General features: G+C 37.3%; 1 protein-coding gene across 8 annotated transcripts in view; it reads right to left on the reverse strand.

The window, feature by feature from the left end:
* Positions 1–22,435, reverse strand: part of PTBP2 (polypyrimidine tract binding protein 2) — a 49,869-nt gene extending 27,434 nt beyond the window's left edge. For 4 of the 8 annotated variants that reach the window (XM_054072741.1, XM_054072740.1, XM_054072738.1 and 1 more), the window contains exons 1-3: positions 22,242–22,434; positions 20,914–20,944; positions 8,576–8,651 (exon numbers count right to left, since the gene is read on the reverse strand). In XM_054072741.1, the coding sequence (XP_053928716.1) occupies positions 8,576–8,651; positions 20,914–20,944; positions 22,242–22,249 (115 nt within the window). In that variant the 5' untranslated portion in view covers positions 22,250–22,434. Of the gene's footprint in view, positions 1–8,575; positions 8,652–20,913; positions 20,945–22,241 lie in introns of all 8 variants that reach the window. The other 4 variants (XM_054072737.1, XM_054072735.1, XM_054072734.1 and 1 more) reach the window with 2 other exon arrangements.
* Between the last annotated feature and the right edge of the window lie 411 nt (positions 22,436–22,846).

Raw genomic sequence — 22,846 nt, forward strand, 5'->3', positions numbered from 1 at the left:
TTAATGAAGAACAAAGCTCACCTCCTTAAAATAAAATTTATCTCAAAACCTTTAACAGTGGAATTTAAGAAGACAGAAGTTAACACATCAGTGAGTACTGCTTTTCTTGAAAGCCAAGAGAAGATATACTGCTTCTACTTTCTTATCCAGCCAGCACAGACTGCCATTACTGAAACAGTAAATTAATGAAGTGTGTGTCATGCTAAATATGCATACAACACACACACGTGAATTTTTCAAAATGTTCATGGAACAAATGACATTTAGCTTTTAGAACAATTATTAAAGAGTTTTTGTCACTTTATGATAACCTCCCTAACTTCAGTCTCTTACTTGCCATTTAAAATGGTACTTCTCAGCTGGAGACACATAATTAAACTGCACTTGGGAACAGAAAAACACAGCGTTTAAAACATGGAACACAACTTGTTCACAGTGACTGAAAGGTGACTACAATTACTGTTAAACCAACAACTTTATCCTCTTACAAAATGCATCAGCATAATCAGTGTCCATAGACATTACGAGGTAAGTCAAGAAAAGTAAGGTATCAAAACAACAACATTGTCTTTTGTCAGAAATGGACTCTATGAAGATAGACAAGGAATCCAAAAGACCCAGCTGGAGAAAGGCGAAATTGCAGAAAACTGGAGGGAAGCAGAAGGGACACACAGGCAAGCGGATACTGGATGGGGGGAACCTCATAAGCCAACTATTAACTACTGTTGAGGAACTGCTATTAAACTGGAAGCTTACTGGCAAGTAGCTATTTCATCAGGTAGTTTGGCTTTCACCAGACTTGAAAAGCCTGATCCAATTCAAACCTCTTGAGGCTAACACTAAGAAATAATATAAAGATGCACTGAAGAATATAATAGTAAAACACCTGCATTGGGGGGAAAAAAATCACCATGAGATAACATGACTAAAAAGCACAGTGTTAGTAATAGTTCATTTAAATACTACTTAAATACATAGTTAAAAAAAAATCAGAAATTTAACCCTAAAAATTCATGATATTCAATTCAGACTATGAAAAAAACCCTGTCCTGTAACAGCCATTGCACTGATGTAACCCACTCTGGCTCTTCACCAATGAGAAGAAAAATCCAGTTTCAATATGACACCAACTATCTATTTCTAGACAAAATCTCATATCTACAAATGGCATTCAAAGCCTTATTCTCTCACCTAAATCGGAAACTACAGACTAAACATAATGAATACATAAGCCACATCCCTGTTGCACAGAGTTCCTACAATTTAGCATAAATCAAGTTGTTAACGCTGAATGCTTAAGGGCTCATAAAGCCTATGAAACAGCCACTATGAATACAACTTGGGTCCCTGGCATTTTTAGTTATAAAGATACATTTTATTAAACACAGAAATAGAAACATATTATCAAAAATGAAGTGTAATGTACATGTGACAAACTGCAAGTCCAGGACATTCAATCATTATGAAGATTTAATGCTCTCAATTAGTTTTTGCAGAAAAACAGATCTTGAAGTTCAGGGTAGCACCAAGAGAATAGAGAATAACTCGCTTCTTGCCAATATATACTTTTGAAAACCTATTTTAATACGATCTCATCCTAGAGGGGTTTGTCTCTGCACATAATTTTTTTTTTATTTTTCAAGAGACATAAATATGACCTAAAATGCTTTGAAGTAAAAATACTTTTTAACTTGAAAAATATATGAAACCTTTATTTTTTTGATTTTGCCTACAACAAAAAGTTGCTTTCATCTATCATTTCCTGGAAAGGAGAAAAAAAAAAAGTGTTAGACGTTCATCAGAAGGTGCTGTCTATAAATCTCTGCATTTCTGCAGTAGCAAAATAATTGATAAACATCCTTTCTGCAGAAGTTTGTCTGTTTCACATCTGTTGCACACATCAACCACCAACTAAAAAAAATACTAAAGAAGTAAATAACTTAGGCTTCCCCAAAAGATTTCATCCTCCAATACAATTAGTTTATGCAGTAAAGACAAGCAGCTTATTATCACTCATTGTTTCTGCTAATGTAGAAAACCTTTTGTCTCACATTAGCTAAATGTACGAAATTTAATGTTATCAACAAGTAGGACATAGGACACATTGACATAGGGAATGCCTGACCAAGAGAAAGGCAATGGAATTACAAGGATCTCTAGTTTACAAACGTGGATTATGACCAAAGATTACATACTGCAGTGGCTACTGAACACAATCATCTGCATAAAACAGCTAGGAAAGGAAACTGCAGTCAACCACAAATCTGGAGAGTACAGAGACCACTGCGGTTTCATTTCTGAGGTTCTTTCCTCAAATATATACAGCCTGCAGACAGAATGCAGAAATATACCACCTTTGGCCTGATCCACTGATAAATTATCGTAAGTGCCAACAAGTTCCCAAACCAATAAAAACAGGACCTTGTTTTAGCAGACATCCTCAAGTTCAAGATAAAGACAAAATCTGAAATTTAAAGTGTTTGACCAAAAAAGGAGATATTACACTCAAAAATAAGATAAAATTATGAAGAATGTGAAGTTCTTCAAACTCAGCATTTGTTAAAGGTTACACGTTCAGTGTTAATTATGCTTGTTATGCTTGGTTGGTGGGGGGGCTTTTGTTGTTATTTTGAGGCTTGGGGAAGGAGAAGTATGTTCTGCAAGACTTGGCACTTCCAAGTACTTTATGCCCCATTAGCACTGCCTTCCTAGGCCACCCCTACAATGTGGAATTCTTACCTGACCTAAAGCATGAACCAGTAGTAAGAGGTGGATTTTTAACATGGGCAAAGGAAAATCTTGACCGATCAATAATAAAACTATCCTATAGTACAAAGAACACTGCCTATCAGGAATCTGAGCTTAGATACGTAAACATGGTCAAGCAATAAAAAAATTACACAGCTTTTAACTGGCACATCTGCACATAGGCTGCACCTCTTGTTTTAAAGAGGAGCACCGAGTCAGTTTTCTAAGTAAAATCTGTAAAAATACTACAGCCAGAGTGAAACGAAACAGAGGTAGAACAAAAATTACCATGTCATAATGACGCAGGAAGAAGTTAATTAAATTAATAACGATTGCCACATTTTATTTCCCACATCTGAAGGTTTTTAGAGGGTTTTTTTGGATTTTTTTCTGAAGTCTCTTAGTTTATAAAAAGATACGTTGTTCAGGTATTTGCCATATTAAAATTTAGTTCCTCCACATGCACCTGCCAAGGTATACCTATAGAAAAATGTAAATTATTGTCTATTATTAAATTATTATACTTTTCAATCTAATGTGCTGTATTTCAAATCTTTCCAATTACTATTAATTGTAATCAATTTGCAAACTTTAGAAGTAAATTACCTATGTTTAGGCATCATTAGTGTTAACTAATAACCAATTTCACTTAATGTGCCATCAAAAACAGCATATCTATGTTGATTCCCCCAAGTTAAACACAGTACTTTAAATATTATTAGCTTGTATGCCTCAGTGCTAAGTATTCTGTTAATACAATGAATTACCTAGCAAAGCTCCTGCTAACATCCTCTGCTAATGAAGTAAAAACAAGATCAAGATTAATAGCACCATTTGAAGTTCCAGCATTTAGGTGAGCTCAGTTGCAAAATTATTTCTGAAATGTTTTTACTATTGAACTTCATCACACAAATGTGAACAATGAAACTGGTGGCAGATATAATAAAAAATCATTGAACTTCTCTTCTTCAATCCCTTGTCTTTAACAAGCCAATTTTCATATAACTTTCATCAACTTCTTCCACTTTTTATCTACATCCCTCACAAATTTTTTTTGTGCGTGTGTGCATTTCAGCAATACGGTTCAGGGCATGAGCATCTTCATACATACAGCTATTCCTAAAACTTCCATTAAGAATACCTCCACCAGAAAAGAAAAGAATCACACAGGAAGTTTGGCACAAAAGTAACACATCACAGAAGAAATGTCTTTTCTAGTTCTTAAAGAGGAGGACCTTTTCTCTTAGATTTAAAAGCTGCGAAATAAGCAAGTGCAGTTACGTGTTTACTGAACACATAGCACTGAAAGGTGGGAAAAAAAAAGTTATATACAATGTGCATAACTTATGTCTTTGAAAGCATCCAGTGTCAAAAATTTTATTTTAAATACCTTGGCTTCAGCTGTGGTTTTGAAGAATCCTGTTACCAAACCATATTTTAGTTTACACAAGGTGCTTTTCTAGTGATTGTCTCCTGTGTATCAACACGAAAAAAATGAATTCAAAGATCTCTGAGATAGTTATGTTCTCCAAAGAGATCAGAACTGGACAAGATTATGATAGAGAATAAGAGTGGACTTTGACATTATTTTCAGAAAAGCTGAAGGGAAACACTTGCAGTTAATTCAAGCAGTAGTAGAAGGTCTGTGGTTCTGACAATACAATTTCAACATGAGTGTCAGCTGCTACTAAAAAAGCTCAGAAACTTAAAACAGTTGACATCAAAAAGAGAACTTCAAAAAACTTCGGTATTTGCTGACATGGAACCTCGCAAGTTTCTTCCCTTACAACCAATTCTGATCAAGTAGATGGGATTCTTCCCTCAATGTTTACAGAATGTTCTACCATACTGCTTATAAACTAACTCAGGAAAAAAACTCCCCTATATTTAAATATACATTATTAACTGAAACAAAATTCTACAACAACAGGAACAGTAATGAACTTATGTACAAAACAGGAGATTAAATGGTTTTACTCAGTAGTAAAAACTCATACAGGCATCATCCTCAGTTACCCAAGTCTAACTTTGTTTTAAGGCTGTTGTTTTACAAAAGACATAAGTTCTTAGTAACTTGACTTCTACATTTATTAATAGACTACACTGTCAATTCCCATTCATCTATACAGTCCTGAAGATGGACATCAATTCCAACTGCGTTTAGAAAATGCTCAAGGATCAGGCCCTGCATTTTGAGCAATGGCCTTTGGTCAGCAGTCCTACATGCTAGCGTTTTCTTTATCTCCCTATTGCTTATAAATTATCACTGGTTCAAATAATAAGACTGCAAACCAAACGTTTGTCAAGCAGTTTTGCAAGTTTCTTTCACAAAAAAATAAAAGGGAGGGATTCATATGTAAGACTGCCTCTAAGGCAGAGAAAGCATGCATCTTTTGTGCCTTAAAAAGGGACTTAAAACAAGAATATTCACAAAAGCATTAAAGTACTATAGTATTCTAACCTAATGGCAGCTCAATAGACAAAAAAAAAAAAACCACAAACCTGTTACCACAAAAAAATACTACCACAATAAATGGGTGGGATGATCTTTTTAAAAACATTGTCTTATTTTTGTCGGCAGCTTAAGCAACTTGGTTTAGGTTAATATTTCTATAGCAGACATTTAAAAAAAAAAAAAAGGAGGCCACAATTCACAGGGTTTTGCTCTAAGTTGAGGCCTGCAATGGCACTTCTACTGAACACAGATTTTTTTATTTGTCTACATTTACCAATAAGGCTTACAGGATTATGAATCACAGAATCACCAGGTTGGAAAGGACCCACTGGATCATCGAGTCCAACCATTCCTACCACTCCCTAAACCATGTCCCCAAGCACTTCAAGAAGAAGAAACTGTCTCTTTCTTCTATTCATCTATGTATCTGTTTGGAAAAATACCATGGGAACAGATCCTGAAAATATCAAGGGCAAAACCAGAACATGTTTCTATATACTCCAGAAAGCAATGACCAGGTGTCATAAAATCATAATACTTTCAAACTCTAAGAATGCAAGGGCAGGAACTAGTATTAGTTCTAAAAGCTACAGGCTAGGGCAATTTCTACAAGTCTCCTTCACAAAGAATTAAATCAATGACTACAGATTCTCTTAAGACCTAAAATACACGAGGAAGATTCATCACTATCATGCCTTGGCTACAGCAAAAAAACTGTTCACAAAGGTTTTAAATACTTCGGAAGAGAAAAGTAACAACAGAATTGAAGCAAAAGGAGGACATTAATTCAGACAAATACTTGAACCCATTTGGCTTCAGAAGATGGGTACAGAGAAATTAATATATGGGTTTCTACATAAGATCTGGTTACTTCTGAGTCTACAATCAGAACTTGTAAATTGTACAAATCTGAAAAAGTACTTCTAAGCACAATAAACAAGACAGCTATGGGAGGATATATTGAGAAATAACATCGAACTGTGGATTTAGCCTACTCCACAGGGTTTTTTCTATGCGATTTAACAAAGGCAGGCTGGCAGAAATTTGAACACAGTCCCAAGAAACAGCTTAAACAAAAAAACCCAAGCCAAACCAGCTCCCTTTTCCCCAACATCTATAGATAATGGCTTTAATTTCAATAGTGCATTTAGCTTGAGGTTTCTTGTTTGTTTGGAATTATTTTTCCACCAACCTCCTTTAAGTACCAGACAATTAATATGAAAACTTTTATAACAACCAACTGATACTACAGGAATCGGGCCATTATGTTGTTGCTTGTTCATGAGACTGTCTCCAAGAAGTCACTTATGGTTCTGGATGCCTAGAGACATATGAAGGTCTTACCTGCATGAAATGTAGAGAATTAATTCATTTGAAAAACTCTCTCACAAATGCTTATTCTTTGGTAACAAAAGAAAAAAAACAAAACAAAAATAACCACAGACACACAAGAAAAAACGCAACCAACCCCGACGCCCAACCGCAAATACAAAACCCAAGCCTTAAGTCAGCTTAGAAAGCAGGGAAACAAAAATAAGATGGGGAGGAGAATCAGTATTTGATAAATACATCAAACTTCTAAGTACGCATAGGGGAATCAAAGCACTGTTTTCTGTTTTAAGAACTTTCTGAGGAGAAAATTTCTATTTAAGTTTGAGGCTATTTAGACAAGCTTCTGTAGTTTTTCTTCCAAAAACGCAAAATTATAATAATTCTAATTTCAATTTTTTCCCCTTTAGCGTTTAAGTTTTTTTCCTTTTATAAATTAACTTGCATTTAGTTTTCCTGAACTAAAAGTTTCTCTGAAAATATATGTAAAATTCGGTAACATTCAGGAGGACTGTGTTCTGGTACCAGTGCTCTTCCTTCCGCTCCTTCCACTGCCCAAATTCAAGCCCTCATACACACAACCCAAACTCCTTTTCATTCTAGTTTCTCATTTCATTAAAACAAACTTCTGAAGCACTAAAGTCCAGGACTACAGAGGACATCAAGAAACTGAGAACAAGAAAAGGAACCTCTTCCACAACCAGAAAGAAGAGAAGCAGGGAAGATAAAATATTCTGGGGTTCTAAAATAGCTATGAATGCACTCCATTGCATTTTGCATCCATTCCAAGGAAGTATCATCTCCTCACCTTTGGTTACAGAACTGTGAGTGGAACTGGTTCTGCTCTCTTCTGTCACCACACACCCCCACTCCACGCTGCATGGGATCTAGCAACTGTGCAGCTACATGACAGTCAGTAAGCTGCTCCAAGGGAAAAACCACACTTTTAGGCAGTACAGTTTAGGGCTGGATTAGCTCATTCTGCAAGTGCGTGTTTGAGCACTCCATTGTAGAGAGCTGAGCAGAAACATACGGAGTTGAGGGGTTTTTTTGTCCTCTTTGTCATAAGGATGCAGGAAGAGAAAGCACAGAACTACCAATTCACTCAAGAGCTGCTACATCAGCACCCTAAAAGTAACAGGAATTTGCATCCTAAATCCCAATCTTCTACCAGTAGATTAAAAGGAAAGAGTTTGCCACTAATATCAGCAACAATACTGCTCAGCACATAAATACAGAAAAACAGATAAGGCACATTAAAGCAGTGAACCACACAACTACTTGGAAAGCTCAGCAACACTCCGATGCCATCAACCAATTTCTCCACATCTGAGGAAGCAAAAATAAAAAAATACATGGGGAAAGAAACAAGCAAGCCCTCTGAAGTAAGCCCTTCAAGGGAACTCAATGCATGTTCAACATACAGAAAGCAATAGAAAGCATTTTAGTATGTGCCAATTCATGGAAAGTTCTTTCTAGCATAACCAGAAATCTGACCAAAGAACAGCCACGCTAACTTTGCGCTGACACTCCGATATTCTACCACTGCGATCTCAGACTGAAGTTTCCAAAGTTTCCTGCTTTAGCAGTCTAAATGAGAAGAGAGCAAAAAATCTGTTTTCCTGAATCCATACCGTATTATGAAACTGGCACAGTGTTCTTCCCTGTAATGCCCAGACTCACAGATATCTATGCATGAAAAAGCTGATGTCATACATGAGTTGTTAAGCTGTTTACCTTTGCTTGTTAGTTGTGATTCCTTAGTTTGGAGGCAGCTGTGCAAGACAAGCGCAATTTTTCACCCCATCACCCACCAGCAACTTAGTATACAGACATTTGCAAGTTGCCTCTTGTTTTGTGGAATTATTCTTCTCAGATAACCCAAGATTTGTGAGTATATACAAGGTCATTGTAGTCTAATGCATGCGAACAGCTTATCCCTCTATAGAACAACGGATTCTCATTTCAGTGTTCTCCCCTTGTAAACAGGAAATGAGTCCAGGTATAAATGATAGATTTCTCCTTCGAAAGGGCATCACTTACCAGTAACTACCATGCTGCTCATGTTAGAGTTCGGGCTATTGAGTACACTGCCTGAAAGAAGTTCGTCAGATCCTCTCTAAAAAGAAAGAGACAGTAAGAGATTTTTTCCTCTATTTTGTGATTTTTAAAGATTGTATTTAAAATGTCAATTTGACAGGGAAAACCTTTAGAAGAACTTAAGCAAGTATAACCAAACCTATTCAGATTTGGCAGACTTTGTCTTTTCAGATAAGCACAACAACCTGAAATCTACGTAAAGCAATATATTTACATGGCAATCTTTGAAATGAGAGCAGCTTAAGCACAGTTGTTTCACCCACCACTGAAATGCAGCAACCTCCAGATACAATGAGAACTGCTGAACAATAATTTTGTCCAGCATATCAAATTAAAACATTACTATAATTAAATATATTTAGTCTATCTGAAGAACATTTAAATTAACTTAATATTTTAATATGCACACATATTATTATATATTGCTGAAACTACAAGGGATCTCTATACAAATAGAAGCGTGGAGTTTAGTTCAAGTCTAGCACCCCTATTTAAAAAAAATCATTTAAAAAAAAAAGACTTGTATTTATAGGAAATGATCAATTTTCATTTTGGGGACATCCATTTGTCCTGCAAAACACAATTCAGGGCAGGGAATTCACCTTCATTTTAATTATTAAAACATTACAAATATCAATTAAATGGTCTTTTTGAAAATGACCTGAAAGTGGGCTGCAAAAATCAGAGAAGAGTTTATATTGAAAACGTACAAGATAATCTTTTCCTCAAATTATTTGCTAGATGGGCATTTGACATAGCTGAAGAGGCTTTTGCTTCTTTTCAAGCCTTTCCCCTCAAAAAGACCCCCCAAATATTTAGGTGATTTTTCATTAAAAGATTTTTTTTTTTAAGGGAGTAAACCTGACATAATTTGAAAACTAACTTCTATTGATTCTATCCCCACTTAAAAAGTGTTTCCCCAGCACCTTTACCACTAATCCAGGTCACTGCTAAAGTGTGAATGAGGGAAGAAAACAGTTGCTACCAATCTTTATAAAAATAAACATTTTAATTTTGTTATGCATGCTATAATAGAATCTCAAGAATAGTTAGTGAATATGTTTTACAGGGCTCGTCAGTATTACACATAAAATATCACTTGTACAGGTAGCATAGTTGCAAGATGCTGAGAATTAAACCTTTACCGATTTATAATAGTATGTGTCCATACACATATCAGTATGTTGAAGTTTCTTTAATCCACACCTGAAATCCAGAAGGTCTTAAAAACACTATGTATGTGTATGAACACAGAGTCATTACAGTTCATTTAGTTTTCAACATCAGCTCTGAAGAATCTTTATACAGTTTATTGAGCACTCAAAGCTCTTAAGGGTACATAGCAATCAATGAAGCTATGCCTACCAAATTAACAACATACTTCCTTTAAAAATGAGTAATGTCTAACACCAAGATTAGGTAGGACCATGAGAAGGACCACATCTTGTCCTTCTTGTCCTGGAAGGACAGATCTCTAATCGGACATAGCTACAGAAAAGTTTAGCTGGACAACACTGAGAAACAAGTTAGAGAAGTTATTCAAACTACCTTGCTTGCTATTGCATATAGAATACACTAACCCAGCTGCTCACTATAAATTGAAACAAACATTTCTTCTTTCTTGTGTTTTTCTAACCTAACTTTCTAGATGGGTAGAATATTGCAAAGTTGAAGATTACTAGCAGAATTAGCTCGCTCACAGATAACTGCAGTTATTTCTGTTTGAAGCTATCCACATAGCCTGACTTAGAAGTCCCTGTCTGTAGCCTGGACAGCTCAGCTAAACAGGCAAAAGCAGCAGCAAAGGCTGAATCAGTTCATGATCAGGTAATACTAAGACAACTCAGCAGCAATATTTTTTTCCTTAATATGCCAGGCATTCATTTGTAACAGTACAGCAGTTACTACGTAAACAGCTAAAGCATCCTCAGTACCAAACAAATGCTCTTCCCCAAAACTGCAGTAATTTTACAATTATGAAATATCTTAAATTTGAGTTGCTTTCAGCTTCAAAAAGTGACTTATATCAGCAACTGCTGACTAGCAGAATGAAAGAGTGATTATTACATAAACTTCTGGTTCCCCGTAAATCTGGCTTTCAAAAAGCTATTACTTAATCCAAGGAAGAAAAAAATTAAAAAGAAGCACAAATTACTCAATGGAGTGGATATTCAGTTACTGTATATGCATTCCATGAGAATGAGAGCTTTCTCTTCATTTTAAAATATATAATTTTGCATTTCATGAATACATTCAGAAACAATCACAAGATTTTGCCAGTACACTTCAAAAAGTTTTAACAGTTTTGCTTCAGAAGAACAAGTACATGTGAATTATTTATGTTGGCACATATAACAAATTCTACAGGGTTTTTTTTTTTTTTTTTCACAGAAGTTCGTATGTGGAATGTTCTTCCAGTTCACCATGAAACCACAAACACACAGCAAACCCCTACTAACACACTCCCATATATACTTGTCAAGCTTTTGGTAAAACAGATAACTTTTACCATGTGAGTAATCATCTTATTAGACATAAATGGATAACATCCTAGACACCTCTGCACTTCATCCAGTAAGTAACTTTAAAACCCCTTATGCAACAAAAGACCCGCGGTGTACTTGGACACAGAGTAGTTAAACTGCAAAATCAAACGCAGTAACTGCCTGGTAATTGTCATTTCCTTTAAAAGAGTTATCCAGTCTCTAACAGTTGTCCAGTAAAGCAATTTAATAAAAGCATTTCAAGTAAGCCAATAAGTACTCTTAGACTGGCACTACTGTGCAACACAAGCACCTCCTGAGTAATAGCACAGACAAAAATACCTACTTTACTTACATTTATTTAGCAAAGACAAGACTTCATTATTTGTGGTTTGCAGCAGTTGGCTTTGGTTTTATGTGCATCTTCCTTCAGAGGGTGCTAAGCCGAGAAGGACTAGCATCTCACTCCAAGGGCAAAGCTGCTCTTCCCTCCATCTTACACACGCATTTCAGAATTATAACCCACTTCCCAAGCATCTTGAACATTTGCTAATCTTATTCTCAAGTATGTCATCTCTGCTACTTATAGTCTGCAAAGCAAAGAAACCTTTAAACTAATTTAGGTAAATTCCATCGAGTGTTTCAGAGACAAGGAAACTAAACCCAGATCTTGAGAAACACAGTGAATCAAATTCAATGAATGGAAGATCCAAGAGCAACGCTCACTCTCTTCCCCATCTGTGCAAACTTCTGTGTTCTAAAGAATCAAAGCAAGTTTGAGACTGTATAACAAGACTGAAGATCACCAACACAGATCACAAAAATATCCACATCCAAGTTAAAAAATGAACAAAAAAACCCAACACAATTATTTCGTTTCATCATGGACCGCAAAGTTCCTATAACAGCAACACAGTAGAGTCTAACTGAATACCCATTTTAGCAATAAAGGAGATCAGAAAGGACAAAATAAGAAGTACAAACTACTACTATACTATTAATAGCTCAGTTTCTGACAGCTAGTCCTCAACAGCACAAGTTTCCAATACCATATTTCTATTCCAGAACATCAATCTTAATTAAATTTCATTAATAAAAGATAAACCACTAACTATTCAGATCAGAGTTATCTACAATATTTCTTCATGAAACCAGCATCTGCCAAAATACCATGACACAAAATAAACAAGGGAATTACAAAACTAACTTATTGCAGTGAGTGCATCTTAAATTTGCTTCAGAGAGTAAATACTATCCTTTCAATTAACCCCATGTTATCACACCCTTGCCCCCATAAGAGCGTTTCCATCAGTGGTGTGAAAACAGTACATTAGTATACAGCTTCAACACAACACCAACATGTAGAATCACTTTCAGAAAAAGATGAAAAACATACCAACCCAAAGTTTGAAGACATCTATATATATGAATTACTTTACATACTGTAAATTGAAGATAATATTGATATTTCAGTTAATTACTGCAAGTTAACACAGTTATTGTACGTCTCTTCTAAAATTTACAAAGTCAATTGTACAAAGAGAAAGTCCCTAGCTTAGCAAATCAATCTCCTAGTTCCTTGCTTTAACAGTCACAGCTAACTCAGAATCCCTTACTACACAACCTGGATTTACATAGCAGAATTTCAAACTTCCCCCACAACGGACTACTGTGAAGCTTCATGCAATCATGGATTATATTAAGTAGCTATGCATTTTCAGGAAGTCATTACAGTCATACTATCCTTCCAGGCTAATAAAAAAATATACTAGTAAGAAGCCTTTGCCAACTATTTTCCTCACATTCCAGACAGCGCTTTAAATATTTCAAACATTCCCCATATTTTATTACATCCATGGTAATAAAACACTCAAACACTAACAACTTTGACTTGAGAGGTAAAGAGGTTTAGTCTTTTAAGCAAAGTACTTTTTTTACAATTGCACATGAAAGAGAAACACCATCAGCTCTTTTTCCAGTAATCCAGGGCTACGAAGACTGATCAGAAGTTATGGCTAAACCTAATGTAACCAACAGTGTATCACAGAAGGCTTATTAAAAGCATGTAGAGATGCACTACAACATTACAGGAACACTAAACCAATACAACTAGAAACAGTAAACAAGTGACAAAACTGCACTTTGTTAAAAAGTCAATAGCATAAGCTAAAATAATTTCTCAAATTCCCAGAAAAGATGAAGAATACACATCAAGTTATTGAAAAATGCATTTTCTGAAGAAATTCTATCATTTGTGGTAGTCAAAGACACAGATACAACAACACTCTCTCAAGAATAGGATGCTTTTGCTCCCACCACTTCCCTCTATCCCCACCCCCTCCTCCAGATGAAAGAGAAAAGAAACTGAGCATTTGCCACAGTCATTCCCAGCCTACAGGCACGAATTTCCCAAGGGGTAAGACAAGCCAGGAGACAGACCTCATGATTTAAAGAAATTTAACAGCATTGTAAAACACTTCATTTTAAACAACATCTGGGAACAATTTAAGAGCGCAAGCCAGAAACCTGATGGTATGGGAGAGGAATATAAGCAATCCTCTCTAACAGATGCACACTTGTAAACACACTGTTTCTATATTCAATTTCTGAATTAACTTTGGGGACTGGAGGTTGAAAACAATAGGACAACACACTTTAAACCCCCAAACACAGCATTTATAAACTCCCTACATTTTACGTGCAATGAATCAGAATTTAATGAACGCTTCATTGTTAACAGGATACACTTCTAATGAAATATTGCATAAACGCTTCCTCACAGTCTTTAGTGAAGAAGAAATACTTGATCTCCCTTACGCTCTAACTATACACACTACTACCAAAACACATAAACCAAACTACCTAATGAACAGATTGCTATACCTCTCATATGTATAGGATCACAGAAGACTCATTTGGACAGGACAAGTCAAGCCCAAACATATAATCCAAAAGAACTCCATGCAGGTTCCTAGGTATTTTACAAAGCATACGGTTTAACCTAAAAGCCTGTTATCACTTCATCAGAACCTCACACACCAAGAGCAGGTATACTTAATTTGGGTTTTTTTTAAAGACTACACTACTTAACTATGTTAGCACGAAATCTTATCAAACAAGGCCATGAACTCCATGGGTGCTAAGAACTCTTTTATAACATGACTTCCTTTTAATTCCGTATGAAGTTAACCAGATACAACATGATCACCTTTCCATACTTATTCTCTGTATTCTCTTTCTTCCCCACTTCAATTCTTTCTCATGCTGTCCTTAAGACAACCAAATATTATTCATATACCCTAACAACTAACCTCACCACTTTTACATACACATGACTGCAGTAAGGAAGGGTCAAGAAGAAAATTAAGCTTTTAATCTTTTTTCCTGCAACTATATATGTGCTATGTACCTGATTTATGAAAATACAAATTTGTAGAAATTAAGACCATGATCAAGGGAATCTGAAAAGTCTCTACAACCGAAAAAGACAAGTCTCAGCTCCTCTGAAAAGCCTTTAAGTTCTCAAAATACAAAGCAGAAAAGAGAATTTTTTTTCAAAGCATCCCAACATCTTATCACCTACAAATGCAGGATCAGACGATCCTTGAGGTCCCTTCCAATCTGTCACTCTATGATTCTATGAAGATCAAGATGAACAATTAAACTAGAAAGCTGAAGCATAAAGAACAAAAAGCTCCACTTAAACCATATCACCCACCCTCATTTGGAAATGTTCAAGCTTTCTCTTGTAACGAAAGACTGCGAGCAAAATTCTAGTCCAATACAAGTCATCACTTCAAACTTACTACACCACTTTCACCAGGAAAGCAAAATGTTACTCTGAAGCAGCTGTACATAATTGGTAATAAATTAGAACAGGTGAGAACAACTCACCAGAGCTACCATAACCTGGCTATGTTCTCAGCTTTCTAATTAGATAATAATGGCACCTAGATGTACAGATTTGGTTGTTCAGTAGCAGTTTCTACAACTCAAAAAGAGATCCACAAAGAAGATATTTTCTACTTGATTCTCTGCTATTTCACATAGATCAAAATTGCTAGTGCTATTTTATCTATAACTCAATCCTCACATTACATATTCATACAAAAACTGATTTTGAAAAAATAAGAAAGGCTGTATGTACTTGCACCTAGAAAAAAAAACACACAAATGCTTAAATCTAACACCACAGTCCAACACACAGCCTGTGATATCACAACCTCATTTGAGCCAACGACCACTAAAAGCAACAGTCCTACCTTCTCCCTGCCCCAGCAACTTGTTCCTATACTGTCCTCCCCTACTCTAGATTGCTACGAGTGTTTGCACAACCATACATTTTGGTGCAAATCTGACAAAATACATGTAGCTCACTCCTCCATCAGATTAGCTTTAGCCTGGTTAAGTTCCCAAGAGAGGTTTGTGAAGTAGCTATCCAAACATTTGTTGACCAAGATTACAGTGACAGAAAACTGCAAGGCAGCTTGATTTTCTTATGAATACATGGCCCAAAGCTTTAGGAAATGTGAAAGGTATTTCCATGCTGGTATTGGCTCATTCTTCTCATATGATTTAAGAGAAGTGTGATCACCTACAAGTCCCTCAATTAAGATGCAAATACAGGTGCCCTGTTAGGAATAAAAAAAGGGTTATTTCCAAATAGCTACAAGCATCAAAACACATCAAACAGGTATACTAAACCTTCCTTACACTGATGCCTTGCTACAGAGCACAAACTAACTTTCAAGATTTCCAGCTCACCTTATTTTTCCACATATACTACACAGCGGCAGAGTGAGCATTAAGAAAAAACTACAAATCAAATCAAAATTGAGTAGATTGTTCTGGGAATAAAGATTAAGTAATTTCAAATAGGGTCAATTTATAGTAGTTAGTTAAAAAGAGAGCAGATGTCTCTCATTTTAAGAAGTTACTTTTTGTCACCAAGGATGTGTTCCTGAGAAGACAAAACCAGATGCCAGTTCTAAACTTCTGAACATGGTCACACTTCATTCTTTATTCACTATTGGAATGTTCTGCGCGGCTTTTGCTCCCTATTGTTGCTACAGCTAAGTATTACTGAATAGAAAAGTCAATTTAAAAACTCTCCTAACACAAAATTAAAAGTTCCTCCAACTCACAAACAACCCATTTTTCCTCATATCACCGCCCTTAACAGACTTATAGTCTAATCTACTAGCAATCTACTAGTAACTATCATTCTAATATTTTAAATACAATAAAACAGACCATTGCATGCTACTGTCTGAAATGGTGATTTGTAAATGGTGAGATGGAATGTTAACTGCAATGTCTTAAAATAAGATTAATAACTAAAATAACTATAACGACCCTTATCTTCTTGTTACCAAGAGTGGTTAAGATTAAGTGCTCAGGCATGGCTTTGGATGGGATTAATTTTACCCTCCAGTATGCAATGAGGTTCCAGGAATAAGGTGTGCTTGTTATTTCGTGGAAAAATTATGAATATGGCGACACCTCCACATATATAAAGTTCTCTGAAATCACCGTTGGGCAGAAGCACTCTGAGAATAAGTTCCAGTGCTCCTCCAGTGCTGTGTAAAAAGAAATACCTAACTTAACAGTGACATTCATTATTGAGTGTAAATTTCTGTTTCAGTCTGTATGAATGAGTCAGTTTCTATCTTCCTTCCTCTTAAGTATCTAGAAAGACAGCAGTGAAGGCAAAATAGATTTCAGTAAAAGAAAAAAAAAAGTTATTTAAATATATTTTCTTGTTTCTTAAGTTCAGTCTAAACTTATTTTCTGACAACGTGCTAGAATTTCTAAGTGACATTTTTCTACATGCTTTCATTATACAGTGTACAGTTCAAATTAAAAATTCACATCATATACACAGTACTTACTTCTACCACAAGGAAACTCTCAGTTATTAACAGCAAAAAAACAGGTGTTCTATAATTTTGTAAGAGAAGCGATTACCCCTCAGAACGTGGGCTAAAAAAAGGGGCACTACTACTTTGTGCACTATTCCTTTTCTCCATCAGCTGATCTCTCTTGTGGTTTTAGGTACCGCTCTTCCTCCATACATTATATTCCCCCATGTTAAATTGGAGCAACCAGGAAAAAAGGGGATTTTGTGACACAACCATTTGGAAAACCATCAGAAAGTACTAGGACAGTGCTTCTTTCCATCTTCTACCTAACCCTAACATAAACAAATGAATACACACCAAGAACCCCCTCTTTCCTTAAACATACTGCAAAGGCTGATGCCCTGACTTTTAGGGAAGAAGGCCACTCCCACATCTTTAAACACTACAAAACTATGTTTACAGGAATATACAAGTTTTCTCTCCCCAAGGCTGTCTGCTGTTGTCCCCTGAAGCTCAGTTTTCGACCACTGTTGCCCAAAACAGTGCCAACAAGGCCACCAATTCCCAAATGCTATGTACCAAATATTGCACCCACAAAAGAATGACTGCTTCATTACATCACTTTATACCCTTCCAGACTCTTTTAATTACTCCAGAGAAAAGCCACATTATATACTTCATACATTCACTTCAACAGCTGAAAAAAGGCTGTATCACTCCAAGTGCCAAATAAGTTTACTTATCCACATTAAAGTGTCACAACCACAACGTGAACACAAGACAGCAATTCAAACTGCAGTTATTACTCAAACCTACAAAACCAATGAGCAAAGAGAAATTCGAAACTAGAGGCTAACTAGCAGAACGTTTTTAGTGACTAAGAACCTCATAATAAAACAGAGCAACTGAGTTATACCCCTTTTTTCCCCAAAAAAAAAAAAGCGAACATTTTACATACTATGGCATTTTTTTAAAGTATGCATGAAAAAAAATATGCATTTAAAACGTGCATTAAAATAAAATTAAAAAAATCAATGAACTATGTACTATATAGTATACTATCATTACTGGAATCTTTAGCTCTGTACTATTCTAAAATACACTCACTGCTTATGTTCAAATGGATTTCACAAAGTGACATCAGACATTGAGCTAAAGCTCATTCTTTTGGTATTATTTGTACACTGTGAAATAAGGGGTGAACTGTCTGCAAAGTGACATCTCATTGCCTCCATGAACTGTAAGCAAACAAAACAAGACATTACAGACCAAATCAAATATCAATTATTTCATATGTACTTACAAGATGACTGGGTTTTGACATGCAATTTTCAGAAATTAAAGCACACTGCTCCTCTGAGATATTTCAGCTGGGAAGCATGCTCCCCCACTGCACATTTTAAGTTGCACAAATCCCCACATTTACTCTAGGTAAATCACGTTACCAAACAGTATTTACCATTTTTTCCACCTCCATGTTGAATTTTATCTTTTCCTCAGCTTTTGGCGTTAACTTCTAGTGACTCAATATGTAAATAAAAATCCAGATCTAGCACTTCAAAGTTTGATGAAAAAGTGTTTTAAGTCAAATCAAAGAATACAGCACAAATAAATGTTCATAGTTTCAAATTTAGCAGCCTCATTAGCAGGTACCTCTGATACTATAAAACTGTTATTGAAACATTATAAGCAAGTATTCCAAACTTCATACTTGCCTTGACCACATGCAGTCCCCAAAGCTCAGAAGTAATTTTAATTTGAAGACAATCCCCAGATTACAGTAGTTAACTTCTACTATTATATTTAAAAAACACATTCACTTTTCTGTTTAAGAGAAAAAACAGTCAGACAATAGTTGACATAATTTTCAAATTTGGATTGACGTGGCTGGTGATGATAAAGTAAATTTTCCCAGCGTAAAGGTCACATGTCACTATCCCTTTCTCCAAATATAACTGCAACTATCACGAACACGCTGTATAACTGATCAGTATATACTGTAGGTGCAGAATCTCAAGAAAGCATCAGGATATTCTGGACAAGCTGATTTTGAGAGGTAAATCCTTGCCCACTTCCAAGAGCTAACCAGTCACAAAAACCAGTGCCAAAACAGCATTAAAACTGCTGATGCAATTCCCTGGACTCAAAAGTTGCTTCCTACACATTCCCTAAGCATCCCAAATAAACGACTACAGCCAAGGAAAGGAGATGAGCAGTCCCAGTAGTTTATATACCTCCTTTAGGTAAAGCATTCCTTCACTTCCAAGAACAATGTTCACCAAGAACAATGAATAGCCACCGGAGAATATAAAGGACAAATGTTTCACATGGCCTTCCACAAAACATGACTGAAGCTAGCATTTGAGCGCTAACCAATCTGCATACATCAATGAGCAAGAAATTCCATTTTTCCATTCTTATTCGCATCTTGAGGTAGCTCCAGAATACTGTCCAGTTTTGCTCTCCTGTACTAACGTTTTTCTTCAGAAAACCATTACCTTTTTATTTATTCCCACTACTTCCACACAAAAATATTGTTTCCTTTTAAAACCCAAAGAGTAAGTCCACTTTTACTAAGCAAAGAGCTAACTTTTTTTGACACTTTTGTGCCTTTCCTTTTATCTTCATCACTACCTCTTCTACACCTATCCTGCCTTCCTTCTTACATTACATTCATAATTCCTATAATCAACAGAAAAAAGCAGTGAAGTCATCAGAAGTGTCTTTATGTCATAGGTATTCCTCCAAACTATTAAATACATTCCTAAAGTTTTAATTGGTTTACACTTTATCCACCCAGGCAACACAAAAACAATTGGACCAGTTCATATTTCTGATTGGGATTAGCTTTAATAGCTTAACAACTAACTTTCCTCTCGTTTCAGAAAGGTATTTTTAACTTGTCTCCAATACTACACAAACATGTGGAGCTAGATGGGTCCAGAATCTACATAACTGACTTCTCACAGCTCCTCCTAGAAGCAAGCTTGCTCAGAAACATAATACAGGTGCATTTGACCAAGTAACTGCTCTATCTACAGGCTAGCTGTATTGTTTAAGAACTAGTCCAGATCTAGCAGGACCAATACTGGATCTGAAATAGTGCTTTACTAAACAAAACCTGGCTTGCCAAGCAGTCACCATAGATTGGCTTCAGCTGAAAAGGCACCTACATAGCAGTTATGAAATTCCTGGACAAGTGTGGAGCCTTATCTGTATGCACCAGAAAACATCTATGTTTCTACCACTGAAATAGAATTTCTTGCAAGCATTCACTAATATAACATAAAGTTCCCTTGTCCCACAGATCTTTGCATTCTCATTATTTCTCAGTCTGCTTCTATGACGTACTGATCTAACTCCTGCAACAGATTGGAATACAAAAGTGAAACACATAATAAATTAACAACCCTTTGGAAGTTCTTTCCTTGTTATAACAAATACAATCAATTCAAAACTGAACTTGAGAAATAAAAAGTAAAGCAAAGCAAATTCCCACTTCTGTGTACATAACATGTTCTACCTCCCACATTTTTGTGTCCTGTTACAGTCAGTCACTTTTTTTAACTTCAGTGGTAACTGTTTTGAAAAAGAGTATGGGGAGAAGAGAAGAAAATACATCCTTCACAGTCACCATGCAACAATGAGAAAGTGTTCTTTTGAAAAAAAAATCTGCAAAATTAAGCTTTAAAGTAAGAAACTGACACCACTACATTAACCTACAAACACTGTTTACAGTTCACTACCTAGAAAAGTCTTTTGTGTAGAGCCTCCATTTTACCTCTGGGGAAGTGTAAAGGAATATTTTAGCTTTTATGTGTAGTGGTAACTAAATAACAGCTCACAATGACTAGTTAAAATCTTACAACTTGCAACTACTGATGCTCAATTTTGGATGAATAATTTGCCCCCCGTATTTGCTAAGCGTTCATCCTACCTTCACACCAACTGCAACATCAGTGACAACGCTGTAAAAAAAAAAGAAAAAAAAGTCAATTTATCCACATAAAACCAACTCTTCATTGTATTTCATGAAATAAGGAGGACTCAAAATCGTTAACAACTTTCCCAATTAAGAAAACATGCATAAAGAACACAGCAGGACTGACGGGAAGCACAAAAGAAACCTTCAAAAACCACAGAGCTGCCCCAGTCATAGGCTTCTCCAGAAGTGTTAGAAGTTTCAAGTAAACATTACTGAAAAGCAGCGCTGCCAGGAAATTTATTTAGGAAACTCGAGTTTCTGGACTACATGACACCACGGGGTGAAAACAGAATTTAAAAGTAAGTACAGAACTTTTCTCACACACCCCCATCAACCAGACAGCTAGTTCAGCAACACAGCCTACCCTACAGATCTTCTTCCAGCAGAAAGCAATGAACACTTTTTTAAAACAGCTTGGAAAAAAACAATGTATTGACATTTGAAATTGATAATTGAAATCAAAGACTCTGCAACAGTTACATCAAGGTACATCTTTCATAGCTCTTAGTGTGTAACGCAATCCCAAAAGAAAACTAAAGTCCACATACCAAAAAAAAAAAAAAAAAAAAAAAAGGCAGAACATGAATACGTGGAAGCATTCCACAGCGTAATACTCATTCATGACAGGACCCCTCAGACAGAATTTGTAACTGCCAACACTGTAATCCCAACTAACCATAAAAAGCCTTTACAACTCTCACAGTTGAAAGGCTCTAAGCTTAAAAGCATACCAAAGAGATTGCTTCTCTGTTTGAAGCTGTGTAAACAACTCAGTAGGAAATTTGGAAGCCGCTTTGTTTACACTGAGGACTACAACCACCAGCCTTATTTCCCGGGTCCACCAGAGAGAAGGCCTTGTGTGCGGGGACCGCCCGCCCAGCTCCCGGCCAGGCCGAGCGCCCCAGCTCCTTCCAAACCTTCCCTTCTTTGGCGCTTACAGCCACACACAAAGGCATCTTTCTACCTGGGGGGGGGGGGGGGGGGGGGGGGGGCAGGAAGCTTATTAGGCAGTTTCTGAAAACAAAAGACACGACGCGTGGCTCCCGCTGGTCTCACTTCTCCTCCCCGAACAAACCCGAGCCGCCAGCGCGCCCCGCGGGGCAGAGGCGGAGAGAACAAGGGGCTGCGGAGGGGGCAGAGCCCGGAGCCCTCGGTACGAGCGCTGCCGAGGGCCCCGTGCTAAGGAGAGCCCGAGCCCCCGCCTCGCCCCTCTCCGCGAGAATCCCGCCCGCCTCACCGGGGCAGCGGCCGCCGCCGGGGCCGCCTCGGGCCGTACTCACCCGTCCATCGCTCGAGCAGGACAAAGCGCGGGCGAGCGGGACAAAGAACCGCGCAGCGGGCGAGCGGTGCCGGGGAGACTGCGAGAAAATGGCGGCCTGGCCTGCACGGAAACCGTCGAACGTTGCCGAGCGCCCGACTCCGCTGCTCGGCCCGCGCCGCCACCGAGCACGCGCCGCCCGCCTGCGCATGCGCTGCCCGCGCGGCGAAGCCTCTGCCATCAGCGCGCGCGGTCAGAGCGGGGGGGCGGGCAGCGGGCAGCGGGGCGGGGGCGCGCGCGCGGTCCTAGTGCCCGCCGCCTGGGTCGCCTTCCTCCTCCCCCAGCGGCACCGCGTGTGCACGGGCAAGCGGGGCAGAGGCGAGCTCGGCTGGCGGCGGTGACGACTGTGCTGGTACCGAAAGTGCGGGGAAATAAATGCTCTAAGATTCCATTTGGAGTTGAGAAAGCGAGCACCCTTTATCAGGGCTGGGAAACAGGAGGGAGCGAGCTCCATCATCGTGTGCAGCCAGACCAGAGCCGGGACAGGGTGTACTTCCCACTTATGGATAGATTTTCCCAGAAATCGTATGCATAATCTATTACTTTCCAAGGACTCATTTTAATATT

This window comes from Cuculus canorus, chromosome 8 (assembly GCF_017976375.1).
Source record: "Cuculus canorus isolate bCucCan1 chromosome 8, bCucCan1.pri, whole genome shotgun sequence".
NCBI classification, from domain to species: domain Eukaryota; kingdom Metazoa; phylum Chordata; class Aves; order Cuculiformes; family Cuculidae; genus Cuculus; species Cuculus canorus.